Source organism: Temnothorax longispinosus, unplaced genomic scaffold (assembly GCF_030848805.1).
Source record: "Temnothorax longispinosus isolate EJ_2023e unplaced genomic scaffold, Tlon_JGU_v1 HiC_scaffold_82, whole genome shotgun sequence".
NCBI lineage: Eukaryota > Metazoa > Arthropoda > Insecta > Hymenoptera > Formicidae > Temnothorax > Temnothorax longispinosus.
In genome coordinates this window covers 22,711-42,397 of record NW_027270692.1, presented here as the reverse complement: position 1 = coordinate 42,397, position 19,687 = coordinate 22,711, and the positions used below count along the sequence as shown (strand labels likewise).

The window sequence follows — 19,687 nt, the reverse complement described above, 5'->3', positions numbered from 1 at the left end:
CATGTGTCGCCAAAAATTGGAGGTACATGTTAAAATTTTGTCCCTACGTAATTACGAGGGACATAAGTCACTCTTAAGCATGTGTCGCCAAAAATTGGAGGTACATGGTACCTCGAAGTTAGGAAGTACGTTATGGGCAACGAATATTCACCCGACAAAAAAATTATTTATTTCGAAATTTTATTATTATTTTTAACTAAATTTGTTTCTTAAGATGCAGTCTATGATTATAAATATTTTTTTGTATTTGAAAAACACACTTACCTTGGTGGGATTTGAACTCGGGACCTCTGCATCGTGAGCCAACTGCCTTACGTGGTCGACTACTTCTTAATTTAAAGTAAACGTTATATATAGTCTACATATGTCATACCAGCGCAAATATATAATTTTTCAAAAATTATCTTAAGAAACAAATTCAGTTTAAAAAGAGTAATAAAGTTTCGAATTGGATATATGATATAATATTGCCCGCTGCTATTCGCGAATGTCTTTCGTTCAACAAATGTCGCGATCATGCCATGGTTGGCTACGTATACGAGGTACGTATGTAGGAGGTATATACGGAAAGCCCCCTAAAAAACTGTACCTCCTAAAACTGTACTTCCTCTGACACGTCCGTGCACGCGTCCGCGTCGAGTGCTTCGCGAATGTCTTTTGTACGAGGTACATATGTAGGAGGTACACATTTGTACGAGGTACATATGTACGTACGAGGTACGTATGTACGGGGTACATACGGGAAGCCCCCTAAAAAACTGTACCTCCTAAAACTGTATCTCCTAAAAAATTGTACCGTGAATTTATAAGTGCGGTATCTCCAATCGGTACCTCCTTCTTTATCAGTACCTCGTGTATTCCGTACCTCGTGCTACTGTACCGGGAAAAGTATCTCCTAGCAGCATGTAACTCCAAATGTCATTTCCATTTAGAAATTAGTACCTCGAATTTGGAGATACTACGCGGTACATGCTTAAGAGTGTGGAGAAATATACTGTTCCTCTATCAAGAGACACGGTAGTGTGATCTCGCGCCAAGTACACGCGGAGCGAGACCGACCGTGACTCTTTTACGCGACGCGACGGGTTGCGAGTACCCGAGATGTTGAGATCTCGATAACGAGTGAACGGATCAAGTTCTAAGTAGGCTTGATCGATAGCTTGGGGTCCAATTAGGGGGGGGTTTCTCTCATAATATTCCGCTACGTGCCCTACGAGCGGAGATATTGCGACGCAAAGTCCAAATGTGAAAATTTATTTTTAAGATACTCCTCCTCCTAACGCCGATGTTCTTGTATGATGACGTCATAATCAGAAACGTCCCTTTCACTTTTTCGACGCTGGCGGCGCAGGTATCGCCAGTTTCGATATCGCGCGCGTATTTCGAAATTAGGTCGATAGACTTATCGGTCAAAAGGAAGATTTCTATTTAGGTAAATTAGGTAGTATAATATATAATATATATTGTTGAGTCAACGGAAAAGAAGGTTCTCTACGCTTGGCAGAAAGTGCCGCTAGGGAATTTTTAAGTCGATTCTTATGAATCAAGCTTGAATTCGATGTCTAGGTATCCCAGGTTGCCGATGACGAGGTCCAGATAGTGCGCTTTATAGTTTTCGGTGTCCAGGTGTAATAATACGTTGAATTCGATGTCTACGTGTCCCAGGTTGCCGATGACGAGGTCCACATAGTGCGCTCCGTAGTTTTCGGTGTCTACGTGTATTAATACCTTGAATTCGATGTCCACATGTCCCAGGTTGCCGATGACAAGATCCAGATAGTGCGCTTCATAGTTTTCGGTGTCCAGGTGTAATAATACGTTGAATTCGATGTCTACGTGTCCCAGGTTGCCGATGACGAGGTCCACATAGTGCGCTCCGTAGTTTTCGGTGTCTACATGTATTAATACCTTGAATTCGATGTCCACGTGTCCCAGGTTGCCGATGACAAGATCCAGATAGTGCGCTTTATAGTTTTCGGTGTCCAGGTGTAATCGTACGTTGAATTCGATGTCTAGGTGTCCCAGGTTGCCGATGACAAGGTCCACATAGTGCGCTTCGTAGTTTTCGGTGTCTACGTGTATTAATACCTTGAATTCGATGTCCACGTGTCCCAGGTTGCCGATGACGGGATCCAGATAGTGCGCTTCATAGTTTTCGGTGTCCAGGTGTAATCGTACGTTGAAATTGATGTCTAGGTGTCTCAGGTTGCTGATGACGAGGTCCAGATAGCGCGCTCCGTAGTTTTTGGTGTCTACGTGTATTAATACCTTGAATTTGATGTCCACGTGTCCCAGGTTGCTGATGACGGGATCCAGATAGTGCGCTTCATAGTTTTCGGTGTCCAAGTGTAATCGTACGTTGAATTCGATGTCTAGGTGTCCCAGGTTGGCGATGACGAGGTCCACATAGTGCGCTTCGTAGTTTTTGGTGTCCAGGTGTAATAATACGTTGAATGCAATGTCTAGGTGTCCCAGGTTGCCGATGACAATGTCTAGATAGTGAGCTCCGTAGTTTTCGGTGTCTACGTGTATTAATACCTTGAATTCGATGTCTAGGTGTCCCAGGTTGCCGATGACGAGATCCACATAGTGCGCTCCGTAGTTGTCGGTGTCTACGTGTATTAATATTTTGAAATTGATGTCTAGGTGTCTCAGGTTGCTGATGACGAGGTCCAGATAGCGCGCTCCGTAGTTTTCGGTGTCTAGATGTAATAATACCTCGAATTTGATGTCTACGTGTTTCAGGTTGCCGATGACGAGGTCCACATAGTGCGCTTTGTAGTTTTTGGTGTCTAGGTGTATTAATAACTTTAAATCTGAATGTAGGACACGTAGATATCGAATTCGAGGTATTAATACACGTAGACACCGAAAACTACGGAGCGCACTATGTGGACTTCGTCATCGAAAACGTGGGACACCTAGACATCGAATTCAACGTATTGTTATACCTGGACACCGAAAACTATAGAGCGCACTATCTGGAACCCGACATCAGCAACCTGGAACACGTGGACATCGAATTCAAGGTATTAATACACCTGAATACCGAAAACTATGAAGCGCACTATGTGAACCTCGTCATCGGCAACCTGGGACACCTAGACATCGAATTCAAGCTTGATTCATAAGAATCGACTTAAAAATTCCCTAGCGGCAGAATCAAGAGACACGGTAGTGTCTCGCGCCAAGTACACGCGGAGCGAGACCGACCGTGACTCTTTTACGCGACGCGACGGGTTGCGAGTACCCGAGATGTTGAGATCTCAATAACGAGTGAACGGATCAAGTTCTAAGTAGGCTTGATCGATAGCTTACGAGCGGAGATATTGCGACGCAAAGTCCAAATGTGAAAATTTTTTATTAAGATACTTCTTTTTCTATCTACTTCTAACGCCGACGTCTTATATGACACTACAAAAAGGCGTGATATCCGTACAAAATTACCTTTTTCAAAAAAAAGGTAAAAAAATGCGCCAAGTACACGCATAGTAGTATATACGTATTATGTTGTTACCTCGAAAAAAACAAAGTGGTAGTATTATACCTCGAAATAACACCCTGTACATATTGTTTATACAATGCGTAATACTACAAAAAGGCGTGATATCTGTACAAAATTACCTTTTTTAAAAAAAAGGTAAAGAAAGGCGCCAAGTACACGCATAGTAGTGTATATGTTGTTACCTCGAAAAAAAAACAGTGGTAGTATTATACCTTAAAAAAATCTAAGTAAACAAGTGGTAGACGAAATCTTTGTATCTTGAAAAATCTCGAAAAAACCTAAACAGTAGTATCTTCACCTCGAAAAAAAAAACAAAGTAGTAGTATTATACCTCGAAAAAACCTAAGTAACAAGTGGTGGACGTAATCTTTGTATCTCCAAAAATCTCGAAAAAACCTAAGCAGTATTATTTTTATTTCCACAAAATTATTACTCAAGTGATACACATCACAAAATTACGTTACCTTATCAAAAAATGAGTCGCGCTTCAAGTGATCTATTATTACAATTACAAAAAAGAAATGATATCTCTTTTTAAATTACAGCGCCAATTACAGAGAACATATATTTTTTGAGATACAAAGATTACGTCTACCACTTGTTACTTAGGTTTTTTCGAAATATAATATTACTACTGCTTTTCTTCGATTAGAATAAAAAATTGAATCATGAAGAATTACACAGGTAACAGTACAAAATACAAATATTTTATTAAAATATTTAAACCCAACAAGGGAATACAAGGTATTTAAATACAAAGTTTATATATGTATTTTAAAAGATTTAATCGCATCGCAAAGAATTACAGAGGTAACAGTACAAAAAATAAAAATATTTTATTAAAATACATAAATTTTTCTTGTCAAAAAACTTGGCGCTGCTAGAGAGAGAGAGAGAGAAGAGAGAGAGAGAGAGAGAGAGAGACCTTTTACAAATTACACACACACATCGCCCACACCCACTCGCTCGCACATACACACCAGGCTGACCTAATTTTGAGGTCTAGCAGCGCCAAGTTTTTTGACAAGAAAAATTTATGTATTTTAATAAAATATTTTTATTTTTTGTACTGTTACCTCTGTAATTCTTTGCGATGCGATTAAATCTTTTAAAATACATATATAAACTTTGTATTTAAATACCTTGTATTCCCTTGTTGGGTTTAAATATTTTAATAAAATATTTGTATTTTGTACTGTTACCTGTGTAATTCTTCATGATTCAATTTTTTATTCTAATCGAAGAAAAGCAGTAGTAATATTATATTTCGAAAAAACCTAAGTAACAAGTGGTAGACGTAATCTTTGTATCTCAAAAAATATATGTTCTCTGTAATTGGCGCTGTAATTTAAAAAGAGATATCATTTCTTTTTTGTAATTGTAATAATAGATCACTTGAAGCGCGACTCATTTTTTGATAAGGTAACGTAATTTTGTGATGTGTATCACTTGAGTAATAATTTTGTGGAAATAAAAATAATACTGCTTAGGTTTTTTCGAGATTTTTGGAGATACAAAGATTACGTCCACCACTTGTTACTTAGGTTTTTTCGAGGTATAATACTACTACTTTGTTTTTTTTTTCGAGGTGAAGATACTACTGTTTAGGTTTTTTCGAGATTTTTCAAGATACAAAGATTTCGTCTACCACTTGTTACTTAGATTTTTTTAAGGTATAATACTACCACTGTTTTTTTTTCGAGGTTAACAACATATTACACTACTATACTATGCGTGTACTTGGCGCCTTTTTTTTTTTTAATTCACCCGACAAAAAAAATTATTTATTTCGAAATTTTATTATTATTTTTTAACTAAATTTGTTTCTTAAGATGCAGTCTATGATTATAAATATTTTTTTGTATTTGAAAAACACACTTACCTTGGTGGGATTTGAACTCGGGACCTCTGCATCGTGAGCCAACTGCCTTACGTGGTCGACTACTTCTTAATTTAAAGTAAACGTTATATATAGTCTACATATGTCATACCAGCGCAAATATATAATTTTTCAAAAATTATCTTAAGAAACAAATTCAGTTTAAAAAGAGTAATAAGTTTCGAATTGGATATATGATATAATATTGCCCGCTGCTATTCGCGAATGTCTTTCGTTCAACAAATGTCGCGATCATGCCATGGTTGGCTACGTATACGAGGTACGTATGTAGGAGGTATATACGGAAAGCCCCCTAAAAAACTGTACCTCCTAAAACTGTACTTCCTCTGACACGTCCGTGCACGCGTCCGCGTCGAGTGCTTCGCGAATGTCTTTTGTACGAGGTACATATGTAGGAGGTACACATTTGTACGAGGTACATATGTACGTACGAGGTACGTATGTACGGGGTACATACGGGAAGCCCCCTAAAAAACTGTACCTCCTAAAACTGTATCTCCTAAAAAATTGTACCGTGAATTTATAAGTGCGGTACCTCCAATCGGTACCTCCTTCTTTATCAGTACCTCGTGTATTCCGTACCTCGTGCTACTGTACCGGGAAAAGTATCTCCTAGCAGCATGTAACTCCAAATGTCATTTCCATTTAGAAATTAGTACCTCGAATTTGGAGATACTACGCGGTACATGCTTAAGAGTGTATATGTGTGAATTTAATGATTTTATAATATATATTATATTTAGCGATTAATCAATCAATTAAACTTTGCGATATGTGGATCATTAAAATGAAAATTGCTTCCTATGCGTTACATTTCATGCTCAAACAGTTATCTTCGATATTAATTATAAAATAAATGTATAAAAAATTAGATAGAAGATGAGTAGATATATTTAATATAGAAATTAAAGAGAATATGAATATTTTTTTGTATCTTAAGATAAAGAGATTTAAGAATTTTTTAAACATTTGTCCATAGTCTAAAAATACGCACCGGGAACGAAAATAACTACTCTCAAAAATATATGAATTAAAATATTATGAAACTGCAAAATAACTATGCTAGCGCGTTTCTTTAGGGCAAAATTCAATTGAGAAGAGTCCCGTGGTTTAATACGAGAATTATACGACCGTTATGATATCAAATAGATTTTAAACTAAATCGTCATTTACGGTCCGCGCTGGATCTTGGTAGCATATAATTATTATATATATCTTTTTGTGTCCCATACTTTAGTTAAATCTGGCGGATCGTTAGATTTGTAACTTCTTCGCGGAGTAGATAGTCGTAAGATCGACGACATAGAAATAACCTTCTTCTGCTTGGACTTTGAGATAGAAGTTTTGAAAATTGGCGAACTTTCGCCATCACCCGCACCGTCAACGCGCGACCTCGAATCCTCGTTAAAAGCATTCTCACAATCGGTACTTTTCTCGCTGGTTTGCCCTGTCTTGATCAGCAAATCCTTATCGAGCAGATCAAGCCTAGGTTTTGCGAGATCATCCGAGCCCCGATTAAACGTAATTAAATCTGCCATTTATTTACTGTTATAAGACGATACTCGCGAAAATAAACATTTGTAATGTGTACACTTTTACGCGTTGACAATTTTTCTTTAATTCTGTTAAGCTTTTGGTTGATCTGACTTATTTAATACTCAGAATTTTGAATTAGTTGTAAGAAAAGGGCACGATCACGCGCTCGCCGATCGTCTACAGCAATGGTCACAAATGAGCGTTGTTAAAATAAATGCATTGCGAAATAAACGCACGTTTTACACACGTGTGAGGGTCAAAGCACATAACATGGCGTAGCGATATACGACGGTCGTAGTCCCCGACCTGACAGATCAGGATACGCCAAAGCTTGTGCGTTACTTACGTCCACGACTACGACTGTCATATGTGCTTTGGCCCTTACACGTGTTACGTCTACATTACACCAGCCATTATGTGGATAACAACAATTATCCCATAATGACACACAGTTAACCGTTGTTAATTTTTAGCGCAATATAGTGCACATTATTGTTTTAATTTAGTATTATTAAATGTTATTATACGTTTATGTATAATTATTTATCCATACATGTTAATTATTAAATAGTTGAATTGCAAAATTTAAATGTATCAATCGTGTTACATATATCGCGGTATATATTAAAATATTGCATCATAGATTACAAAATTTCTTTGTCTTTAAAACTTAATTTCAATAATTTAATTAATAATGATTTAATTAATTAATTTAATTTTGCTGATTTTATTGTAGATACTGCAATGGGCTATAAACTTAACGCACAAAAGAACTACAATGATGAATACGTTAAAGCTGTGGATAGGTAAATTCGCGATTCTTCTGAAATTGCTTTTATTTTTGACGTTTTTGACATTTTTATACAATATATAATACCATTGTACATATATACGTCGAACTTTATTTTTAAAAAAATATTTGTTTCCACTTTCCAGAGTCGCATCCATTGTACAGATGCGATTCACAAACGTGTGGATCTCGTCGGATTCCATTTTTAAACTGACCACAGTAGGCAAGGAGCACGACCATTTAATTCGTGTGATCCAGGAATTAGTCGACAAGGTAATTCTTTCTGGAGCGTGTCGTGATCGAGCGTGGCAAGATACTCTCGGTGGGTTGCCATTACTTACCGCCGAGAGGTGACGATCGTATAAAAACCGACCGGTCTTCGGTCGGATTTGAACTCGGGTCTCAGGCTCACTAGACCAGCGCACTTGTCTCTGCGCCACGATCGCCACGAGGCGAAATAATAATTATCTCAAGTTAAATGAGTCCGGACAAATAAAGCCTTCTGGTTATCTTCAATAGTTACTCCAGTCTCGTCAGAGATCATTGCTTATCGCAGAGTGATGTCCTAGCCAAAATAATAAACGGAGATTAACGCAATCGCAGTCGTTTGCAATCTCATTGCTATTTTGTGTATGAATCAAAGTCAATCACGTACTGATTCTAAATTTCGATTTGAATCAATTTATTTCAATTTCAAATTTAGACAGCACATTCGTGTATGAAAAAAAAGAGAAATATCTTTTTTCTTTCTTTAGCGCGATTGCTCTACGCGGCGTCTTATCATGTGTTATATAAAGAAAATGTCACTTTATATCTCTGACTTTCTTCTACAGTAAATTCAGTCTTAGACTTTTTCGAGCATACGTTCTAAATCGGAAAATTGTATAAGAGTACGGAAAGATAAGAAAGCTGACTCACAATACTTGTTTGCTCTCGACATCCCACTTGCGAATCTGTAAAGTACGAAGAATATCTAGAAAACATGTATAATCTGCAGGTAATCGTCGAAAGAAAGGCTCAATGGAAATTCAAATGTGATAATAACTACAACGATGCGACGAAGAAGAAACGAGCTCTCCTGGATTTGCTGTTGGAGATATCGGATAGCGGCACCGTCCTTTCAGACGAGGACATTCGCGAAGAAGTGAATACTTTTATGTACGCTGGACACGACACGATGGCCACCAGCATATCCTGGACACTTTACGTGCTGGGACGACATCCCGAATATCAAGTACGTCCTTTCATATTGCACCGTTTTCGCTATATCTTTCGATATATTTTTGACACACTTGAAAAAGATTTTTGTATCTCATGCGCATTAGATGTATTTCCTAAATTGTAAAATCAATTTCAAGTGTTGAAAAGCTAATTGAACGTTATTTCTTCTTTTTATACTTTTAATATTAATTAAACATCAACATCTCCTTGTTTTTTCTTCAGGAAAAAATTGTGGACGAATACAACGACGTGCTGGGCAATGACGAGATTACCTTGGAAAATATACACAAATTAACGTGGTTGGATGCCTGTATCAAGGAACAGTGGAGATTGTATCCGGTGGTTCCGCTTATAGCGAGGCAAATTTATAAACCGATTGAAATAAGTAAATATCTCTCATTATCTTCAATTTCTGAACAGTGCGTTACACTATTACATGGTAATCGATATAATATATTTAAATATATAATATAGATCAATCAATATTAGTAGAGCGCTGTTTTAATATAACTGTCGGATGACAGACATTAAAATGCAATAAATAACTATTGCTATCGTACAGTCACCAATCGCATAACGCACGGAAAATTTCAATTTATATGAGATTTCTTTATTTTTAGTCGGCAATCAAATCCCATCGGGCTCGACAGTTCTTATCAACTCCTATTTGCTGCATCGCGACGCCCGTCACTTCCCGGAGCCAGAGATTTATCGTCCGGAACGATTCTTATCTGACGGCCTCAAGTTACCCCCTTACGCCTTCATCCCATTCAGCGCCGGCTCGCGCAATTGCGTTGGCTGGAAGTTCGCCACGCTAGTTATTAAAGTAGCCGTCTTGAACGTGCTGAAAGCCTACCGCGTGGAGGCTTTCGATAGGGAGGACCAGTTGCGCCTTATATCCGAATTGGTGTTGGTCAACGCAAACGGACTTCGTCTCAAAATCACCCCGCGCGAATGATAGAGCGCAATCTTTTCCCACACCACTAATTAAAGATCTTAATTATCTTCAAATTCTTTGAGCGGTTTTAATTAAGGGTGGCAGTGTGGTCTTGTGGTAAAGCGCCAGACTCGTAATCCCGAGGAACCGAGTTCGAGTCCATCTGATCACAGGTATTTTTATATTCCAAACTGCACCACCCGCACGAGTGGGGCTCGTGCGGAGAAACTGGGCTATCTTTCGGAGGAGAAATTTGATGCACGGAAGTATTTCAGTATTTTAATCAGAGGAGTCGAAGGCCGCTCTGCGGCAATCATTTAGGGCATCTTTGTGTCAATCCCCTTTATTCGCGTTACTATTTATTTTAATAAAATATTTTAATGTTGTACTGTTACCTCTGTAATTCTTTGCGATGCGATTCAATCTTTTAAAATACATATATAAACTTTGTATTTAAATACCTTGTATTCCCTTGTTGGGTTTATTTTAATAAAATATTTGTATTTTGTATTGTTACCTCTGTAATTTTTCACCTCGAAAAAACCTAAGTAACAAGTGGTAGACCGTAATCTTTGTATCTCGAAAAATACACTGAGAAAAAAAATTGTTAATCCCAAGAAATATTTAGTTCGATATGTTCAACTAAACATTTTAGTTAGTTAACTAAATATTAGTTGTTTCAACAATTTATTTCGTATTTTTAATCAAGAATTAATTAATTCAACTAATGTTTAGTTAGCTAACTAAAATGTTTAGTTGAACGTATCGGACTAAATATTTCTTGGAATTGACAAATTTTTTTCTTCATACCTCGGTCGAAAGTACGTACTTTCGTCCTTAATAGCAGGGACAAAAGTTTAACATTTACTCCCTGTGAGAAGTACACGCGCGCCGTCTATAACCTTAAACTTTAACGCCCGTTAACCTTAAAAATAGTCATCAATATTGTTCTGTCGTCAGTTAATTTAATATTAAAATATTATTAAAGTCAATTCAATAATCTAGCAAAAATGAACAATATGTCATCTGATGAATCCGTAGACTCGAGGAAGAAGTTATACGAAATTTCGATGCAGAAGCGCGATTGATAATAAATACAGATACGTTGCCAAAGAAGTCTGTTGATCGATACAATCTTGTTTACGACACGTATAAAAAGTGGCAGATAGAACACAAAACTTCACTGTCAAACTGTGAAGAAAATAATTTGGTTGTGTATTTTAAGGACCTATCTAAAAAATTAAAGCCGTCAACTGTATGGAGTGTTTGGTCAATTTTGAAAAGCACATTAAATTCAAGAGACAATGTTAACATAAATAATTTTCTTAACTTGAAAGCTTTAGTCAAAAATAACTCTAAAGGTTACAAACCGAAAAAGTCCTTGGTATTGAAATGGGATGAAATTTTAAAATTTATTAACAATGCACCAGACTATGTTTACTTAGCTTCAAAGGTTAGTATTTATATTAATTTTTATTTATTGCTTAATGTTTCATCTTTTTAATGTATACTTAAATTAATAATAATCAACTCATCATGACATGTAAATCTATTTCTATATAATAATTGCAGGTTATTTTAATCTTTGGCATATGTGGAGCTCTTAGATGTGATGAACTTACGAAACTTAAAATCCAAGATGTAGAAAACAACGGTAATAAGTATCACAGGTTGTATTATTGACCAAACTGACATTTATTTTTACGTTAACTCGACGTTTCGACACTGGTTTTGTGTCCTTATCAAGAGATTTCTAAAAGTATGCAAAACGAAGTCGTTACAAGCATGTTGTTACAGGAACGAATGTCGCACGAGAAACAATCAAGGAAATATCTACCTATATTTTACGCAATTGCATTAGCCACTCACAAAGTTCTTGCCGTTTTACTAACATTGTCAAAGTTTAAAAGAGTCGCAGTCTAGAGCGAGCCGCAGTCATGATGTGAACGGAACCGACCGGTGACACGTCGTTCCGGATCGAAAGACAGCGACTGACTAATCGTTGATATATAAATAAACGACTGTATAGGTCAAACAAATAAAAATAACGTTTAGAGAGTAATTATTACGTGGCTCTTATGATTCTATCGTATAGCGGATTGAGATTCTCAGTGTCTTTCTTTAAATTAATCGTGTTCTTTTGTTCTTTTTTTATGTAAAACATCTCTGCAATCTCCCTCTTCCTTACATATCTCTCTCTATGCATGATTCTCGTATCGGACCATTTAAAATTATGCCCATGTGTAAGTCGGTGCTTGCTAACAACGGAGTGTTTATTCACATCTTTTTTGATGTCACCTAAATGTTCCTTCACACGAGTTTCCAAATGTCTTAAGGTTTGTCCAATATAAGAAACGTTACAGTCGTTACATTCGATTTTGTAGACAACTCCTGTTTCTTTCATATTTTCGAGCTTATCTTTACCCCGTTTTATAATTGAATCCATCTTTTTTGGGATCGTGTAAAGGACATCGAGGCCACATCGGTTTACGGTCCGGCGAATATCCTCACTAAGACCCTTAATGTAAGGAAGCGCAATGTACTTCCGGGCGTCGAAAGTACCTGCTTACATTATTACAGTCGGTGATGTTATTGCGATGTTTTAATTCTTTTAATCTGTTGTTAATTTGCTTATCAATCAGCTCTTCTGGGAAGCAATTATTCCTAAGGATGTCCCTCACAATTTTAATATTGGAACTGTGAAATTGTTTATCCGAAAGTAAAATTGCATGGTCAACAAGGCTTGTGATTGTATTATATTTGTATTTCAATGGATGGTTGGAAAAGTAATTTACATATCGGCCCGAGAACGTGGGTTTCCTGTGCCAATTAGTCAAAAGCCTGTTGCCATTTTTGATGATGAGAGTATCTAGAAAGGGGATGGCCCCATTTACCTCCAATTCGTGAGTAAATTTTAAACGGGGGTGATAGTTATTAAACGCGTCAAGGACATCCCCAATTTTATCCTTAGGAATTACAGCAATAACATCATCGACATAACGGCGGAAAAACGACAGAGAAAAATTAAGCATAGCAAGACAGTGAGTCTCTAAATCCTCCATCACAATATCCGCTAATATTGGTGAAAGCGGAGATCCCATCGGACTGCCAAAGATCTGTTCATATGTGTCACCATTAAAACTGAAACTCGTAGATCCCAGTACCAGCTCAATAGCATGCAAAAATTGCGGCAAATTAAGCTTCGTGTTACCAGAGATATCCTGCCAACATTTTTCTATTCCTCTGAGAACTAACTCCTTCGGGATGTTGGTGAAAAGAGCCGTTACATCGAGGGAAACGAGTACCTCGTCAGTATTAATCTCAATGTCCTTGATTTCTCTTACAAAGGACCAACTGTCCTTGATGTGAGACTTAGGTGGGCGAATAGAGTGATGCAAGATACTGTGGAGAAAGGACGCTACGTTATATAAGGGACTTCCCAAAGCCGAAACAATAATCCGTAGAGGAAAACCATTTTTATGGATCTTTGGCAGCCCGTAACAACGTGGGAGATTCCCGTTGGTGCAATTTAAACGCTTGTAGTCCGTGTCCTCGATAATACCACTGTCTCGCCACGATCTGACAAGTTCATTTAATTTCAAGGAGATTTGTCTAATAGGATCTTTCTTTAATTTTTTGTACGTGGACTCATCTTTAAGTAAATCAGTCATTTTTGTCAAGTATTCATCCCTGTCCATAATAACAGTGACCTGACCCTTGTCAGCCTTCGTGACGAAGACATCGTGGTTTTCTCGTAAAAATTTTTTGCATTCCGCGTATCTATTTAATATGCAGCGATCGACCAAATCTACGTGGTTTTTATTCACTAAATATCTATGTAAAGAATCCGTTAGCGACTCACGTACACCATTTACCGCATTTTCCGGAAACCTGTGAGCATTAACTTCGAAATTCTTTATTGTTTCTAAAACGGAATTTTCGCGGTCTTTTTTATCGAATTGGTTAATCGGTAACGCAAATTTATCTCCCAAACACAGAAAATCTGACACCGAGTTCGGTATCCGCTTATTACTATTACTAATGTTGACTAACCATTTCGATTTGTCTATCCTCGAAAAAGGATCTGCCACAATGTTTCGTTTTTTTATTATTCTGTTAAATTTGTTGATAGATTTAACCTTTAGAGAATCATTATATTTCATGACCTTCTCATTGTTACATTCGAGAAACTCGTTAACCAAACTCTCCGGTAAATTTTTGAATAGTTCTTCTTCAATATTAATGATTCTAGATCTTAAATTTTAAGGTAATAAGTATCTTGTTTCTATTCATGAGTCGAAAAATGACATGCCTCGACAATTTATTATCGGAGATCTTTTCTATAAGAAAGTTACTCAGTACATGTCACTGAGGCCTGAAGATCGATTTACTGATAGATCTTACCTATAAATGATTTAATTATTTACAGGTTACGTCGAAAATTCGTTAAAAAATAGAGAAAAAATTTATGAATGTATTACTAATGCTACTGTATCTAATGATCATCTGAATCCACAACCATCGACTAGTAAAAATTATTCTAGTGGCACAGTAACTGCAAATAAAAATTTAAAAACTACTGGACAAGATGTTAATTCCGATGATTTTTCTGATGATTTTATAATAAGTGAAGATGATCTAGTAACAATTGATAAATTAAATCAGTTAACAACACCGGAACCTCCAATAACCTCGATTACAACACGGACAAAAAGAAAAGTACTAACAGAATATATTAACCAATTACCTCCAACTCATTTTATGAGAAAACCACCAATTTCAGTCTTTGCTAAAAAACAAGAAAATGAACCACCGTTAAAAATGAGAAAAAGTGATGAAACTAATACTCATACTAGTAAACTATCATCAGAATGCTTATCTAAAAATTTAAATTTAAATAATCAAATCATGAATTATCAAAACTGTATATTTACCGGAGATATTACTTCTAACTACTTTAATATCAAGTTTGAAAACTGTTTTTTATGGAAGTTTTCTTAATAATTGTGATCATTCAAGTAAAAATGAAAACGATAAAAAAAAGCAATAAGAGTTTTTAGCTTATAATATGTTTTTTTTTATAAATTTTATTATAATTAATATAATTTGTTAAACTAATGAAAATAAATACATTTTTGATAGAATGGAATTAATTTATTTTTACAAAATATGACAAGACTTGACTCTTCGAATGTATTTGATGCCTGCCCCCACGACCAGCAGCACTCGCTTCGCTCGTGCCGCAAATGTCGGGGGCAGGCATCAAAAACATGCTTATTAACATTTAAAGTTAAAAAAAGTAAAATTAATAACGTACTTTCGACCGGCTATGAAGAAAAATCGTATACACTACGCGGGCCAAAAGTTGAAATCTCGGTCCTGCTCGTCATGATGCCCTCGGGCTTCGCCTCGGGGCATCATGACGCGCAGGGCCGAAAATTCAACTTTCGGCCCTTGTAGTGTAATATACTATTATCTCAGTGTATGTTCTCTCTGTAGTTGGCGCTGTAATTTAAAAAGAAATATCATTTCTTTTTTGTAATTGTAATAGATCACTTGAAGCACGACTCATTTTTGATAAGGTAACGTAATTTTGTGATGTGTATCACTTGAGTTATAATTTTTTTGAAATAAAAATACTACTGCTGAGGTTTTTTCGCGATTTTTTGAGATACAAAGATTACGTCTACCACTTGTTACTTAGGTTTTTTCGAGGTATGATAATACTACCACTTTGTTTTTTTTTCGAGGTAAAGATACTACTGCTTAGGTTTTTTCGAGATTTTTCGAGATACAAAGATTACGTCTACCACTTGTTACTTAGATTTTTTTAAGGTATAATACTACCACTGTTTTTTTTTTCGAGGTAACAACATATACACTACTATGCGTGTACTTGGCGCGTTTTTTTACCTTTTTTTAAAAAAAGGTAATTTTGTACGGATATCACGCCTTTTTGTAGTATTACGCATTTTATAAACAGTATGTACAGGGTGTTATTTCGAGGTATAATACTATTCCACTTTGTTTTTTTTCGAGGTATGTATATACAAAATATGCTTAACGATGCAAGCTATTTATTTGAAGAACAATGAAAATGTGAAAAACGAATAAAATCGCCATTTAGAGATATATGTAGTTCTACGTTACTCGTATGGAATGTAAAATACACCTTAGTTTTAGAAATTTGTTAAATTCACAGAGTAAAACTTTTTTATAGCTCGAATGCTGCACAAAAATTTTTTCACAATTAAGGAAGAACTTTTGCGCTTATTTTTATCCAAAAGGCATATAAAATATTATCAATCTTTATTTAATTAGTAAGTAAATCATCAAAAAGAACAATAAAAATTAAGATATAACGTTGGAATATAAAGTATACTCCACGCGAATAATTATGTTAAAAGAAACCACGCGAGTAATGTAGGATTAAGAAACCACATGCCATTACTACAATATAATGTATAAAATATAATATTTTATGTATATGGTTTTATAATAAAATATGTTGCCATATATATTATACATTTTATCACAGTAATAATATAAATGTAAAAGAGAGACGGAATCGTACTAACAATAATTGTACTAACAATTATCGTATCCTGCAAATTTAACGATATAAAACACGATATTGGCTATTTATTCGAACAAGAACAAAATTCGTACGAATATAAAAGACTAACAGAATTGTTTCGTTTATGTGAAAAATGTATTTAAAAAATCGCGCGTTACATAATAATTGTTTCGTTTGTATGAGAAATGTATAATATTTAAGATACCGCGCATTATATAACGTATCGCTGCAATATAACGTATAAAATATAATATTATGTATATGTAGTTTTATAATAAAATATTTACTGACATTGATTGATGAAAGCTCAGTGAATTTCATTGAAATGGTATTTTCATTAAAATAGTACAAAAGGATGTCGATAATAAACTAGATAAACGCAGAGGAGTACTAAAGTTTAACATTGATTCACTTGATTCTGAAAGGACATACGTAAAAATTTCGAAGCTATCTATATTATTTATGTATAAAAATTAAAATTTATACAACATGCAATATGTATATATATTATACGTTTTGAAAATTTGACATTTGCTTTTTTAAAACCGCATAACTATAAGTAGAAATGTACGAATCATCCGAGACATCAATTAACAATGTCATATCCGATATACGACACGAAATCGATCTTGACGCTAAGACTGTTTCAGGCGGATGCATTATAGTAGTAGTACCGTAGTAGATGAACCGCTAAATGCTGTATTAGTACGTATTGAAATTCGTATTGCACATAGCAAATCTTGACGTGAAATATTCATTTGAATCTTGTATTGGTTGTTTTCTCCAAATGGTGGAGAATTTAATGTATCTACGATTGCAGAGAGACGTTCAAATTGATCAATTTTCCATGTATAGTCAGACGTAGTCACTTCAAATCGTGTTTGAGAATGGCTCTTGGTATGGAAGGTAAAAATGGTGAAGATACTGTCTGCTCTTTTTTTCGGGACAATCTCATTGGCAGTATAGCTATTCTCATGTTTCGTTCCTTCAGACCTCGAGATCTGATTCGGGATGGAACTCGGGTTCCACATCTGAAAATAATTAACTTACTCATTATAAATGATGAAAATGTGATTAACATCAAAATATCCTGAAAATCGCTATGCTTTTTATAATAAAATAGATTAAATTTCAAACAAATATTCTAACATGTAATAACGCTTATACATCATGTATAGATAAGAGTCACTTGGAATTGGATTTAACTTAAAATACGTAGAAATTTTAGGAACAACTTTAATATATCTTTCTTTAAATTAAAATAACATTTTATGTTAGACAACCACAAAAAAAGAATTGAATAAGTAAATAGCCATTTTACGTCAAATTTCAAGAATGATTACTAAACTTCTTTCTTGCTTAAGGGGTTACACCACATTGAAGCCTAAAAAAAGCAGCTATATTTTTGAAATTTTTTTTGAGACAATGGTAAAGTAAATAAAAAATCTATAAAAAAGTATTGATTTTGCATCTATTTGAATACATAAAAATGCGGTTCCTGCGCCATATAATTGTCCTTCTATGTCGACTGGTTCAGCTTTCTCTGCCCCTTTTCTGTCTGATTTTAAGGCTTCGTCCCTTTGTACCTAAAAAGTCAGCCGCTTCGAACCGTTCGGAGCCTACTTGTGGCGCGCCGCACAGTGGGGCGAACGCCTCACTTTTTGGTCATTTGCTTATAACTTCTACATTTTTCAATGAAATAACTTGAAATTTGACATAAATAATATACGATTATTATGTTTGTGACATTTAGTGTATGAAATCAAAATTATTTAATGAACAATTTTTCATAAAGCGCATAGATGATTTTTTATTTTTTAAATACTTTTTAGAGTTTTTTTTAAATCGGTTCTATTTAAAAAAAATTTTTTTTTATACTTTTTTAGTGCTTTATTAAGTTAATATGAATAATTATTATCGCATATTTTCTTACTGCTCCGTACCCTGATGTTCTAGCGCGTTCTATTTTATGTTCTATTTGATAGTCTTAAACCTCGGGATGTTTAATTTTTGTGAGTTTTATAATAGAAAAGGAACTGTTTTCTTGCTTCTCACATCTATTTCTTGAACTTAATCATCATAATCTACATCATTATGAAATATAATAGACATTTTGCATCTTCAGTTAATTCTTTCTTTTTATGTCCCATAATTTTTCGCGAATTAGATATTATTGGATCTGAAGCAATTATTAAATTATTAAAAATATCTTCATTATTTTGTATTCGCGACATTTTTCGCGAATGACTTTCTCTATATTTTCTAAAATATTTATGGTTTGCTTCCTGAGCATCTTCAGATAATTGTCCTATTGGTACGATAGCATTTTTTATTCCGTACTTCCTCAGTTGGCTCAGTTCTCTTTCTTTTATGTCGTTCGGGACATTCTACGAAACTCTTTGATCTATTAAGAGGCATACGCGTACGTGAAGAAGTATTAGGAATTAAATTCAGTACTTCGTTCGGAAAAGAAAATTCACAATTTAACCAACTTTCATACCTTGTAATAAATTTGTTGTAACTGTAAGAGCTAGCTACCCATTTTGACTTCAAATTCTTCGTGAAAATCATGATTTTTCTTTTCAATGCTTCCAACGCGACTTTGGGTAATTCAGTATTAATACATGATGTTATGTGACTTATTAAAGCCTCATAATTTGATAAATCAAGATTATTTGCACGCATACAATTAAAAAGTTGACGATTCGTTCGGAAATTTTCCATTTTGCGAGCGTGTTAAAGTATAATCTTCTATATATTTTATATATTCTATATATTTTTCACTGTATCCTGAAAAGAACGCAAAGTGAATTGTATAAAGCCAAACTTTCAAAATCAAAAAGTCTTTAATCGACTACTGATCGAGAAAAACTGACGAAAAGTTCTTATCTCCGCTGTTTTTATTTCCTCCCCCCCTCCCCTCCCCACCCCTCCCCACCCTCCCCTCCACCCTTCGAGGAGAACGAATAATTTAACGTAGAGCAATCTTATTGGCCCATGGATTTACAGAATACGTGACAAGTCGATGAACGAACCTCGCTCGTCGCTATTATATTATTGACATAATTAATTGTTATAAAATATGGATGTAATTAATCATTACAAAATAGCAGTATTTAAACAAATTATATATCCACCTTCGTCCCTCTTTTATGAGAAAATAATAAATATTTCGTCCATATTCACTCGAAATGATCGAACGGCATCCGCTGAGCTATTCG

The 19,687-nt window shown here is 35.2% G+C and overlaps 2 protein-coding genes across 2 annotated transcripts; one reads left to right on the top strand and one right to left on the bottom strand.

Annotated features, from left to right (window-relative positions):
* Positions 1-7,599: 7,599 nt before the first annotated feature.
* LOC139825040 (cytochrome P450 4c3-like) lies at positions 7,600-10,399 on the top strand. The gene is made up of 5 exons (XM_071797577.1): positions 7,600-7,747; positions 7,878-8,004; positions 8,729-8,965; positions 9,175-9,337; positions 9,573-10,399. Exons 1-5 carry the CDS (start codon positions 7,686-7,688, stop codon positions 9,908-9,910), a joined length of 927 nt encoding a protein of 308 aa, XP_071653678.1. The 5' UTR covers positions 7,600-7,685; the 3' UTR covers positions 9,911-10,399.
* A 2,009-nt stretch (positions 10,400-12,408) lies between these two features.
* On the bottom strand, positions 12,409-14,052 carry LOC139825039 (uncharacterized). Its single transcript, XM_071797576.1, has one exon. It carries the CDS (start codon positions 14,050-14,052, stop codon positions 12,409-12,411), a length of 1,644 nt encoding a protein of 547 aa, XP_071653677.1.
* Between the last annotated feature and the right edge of the window lie 5,635 nt (positions 14,053-19,687).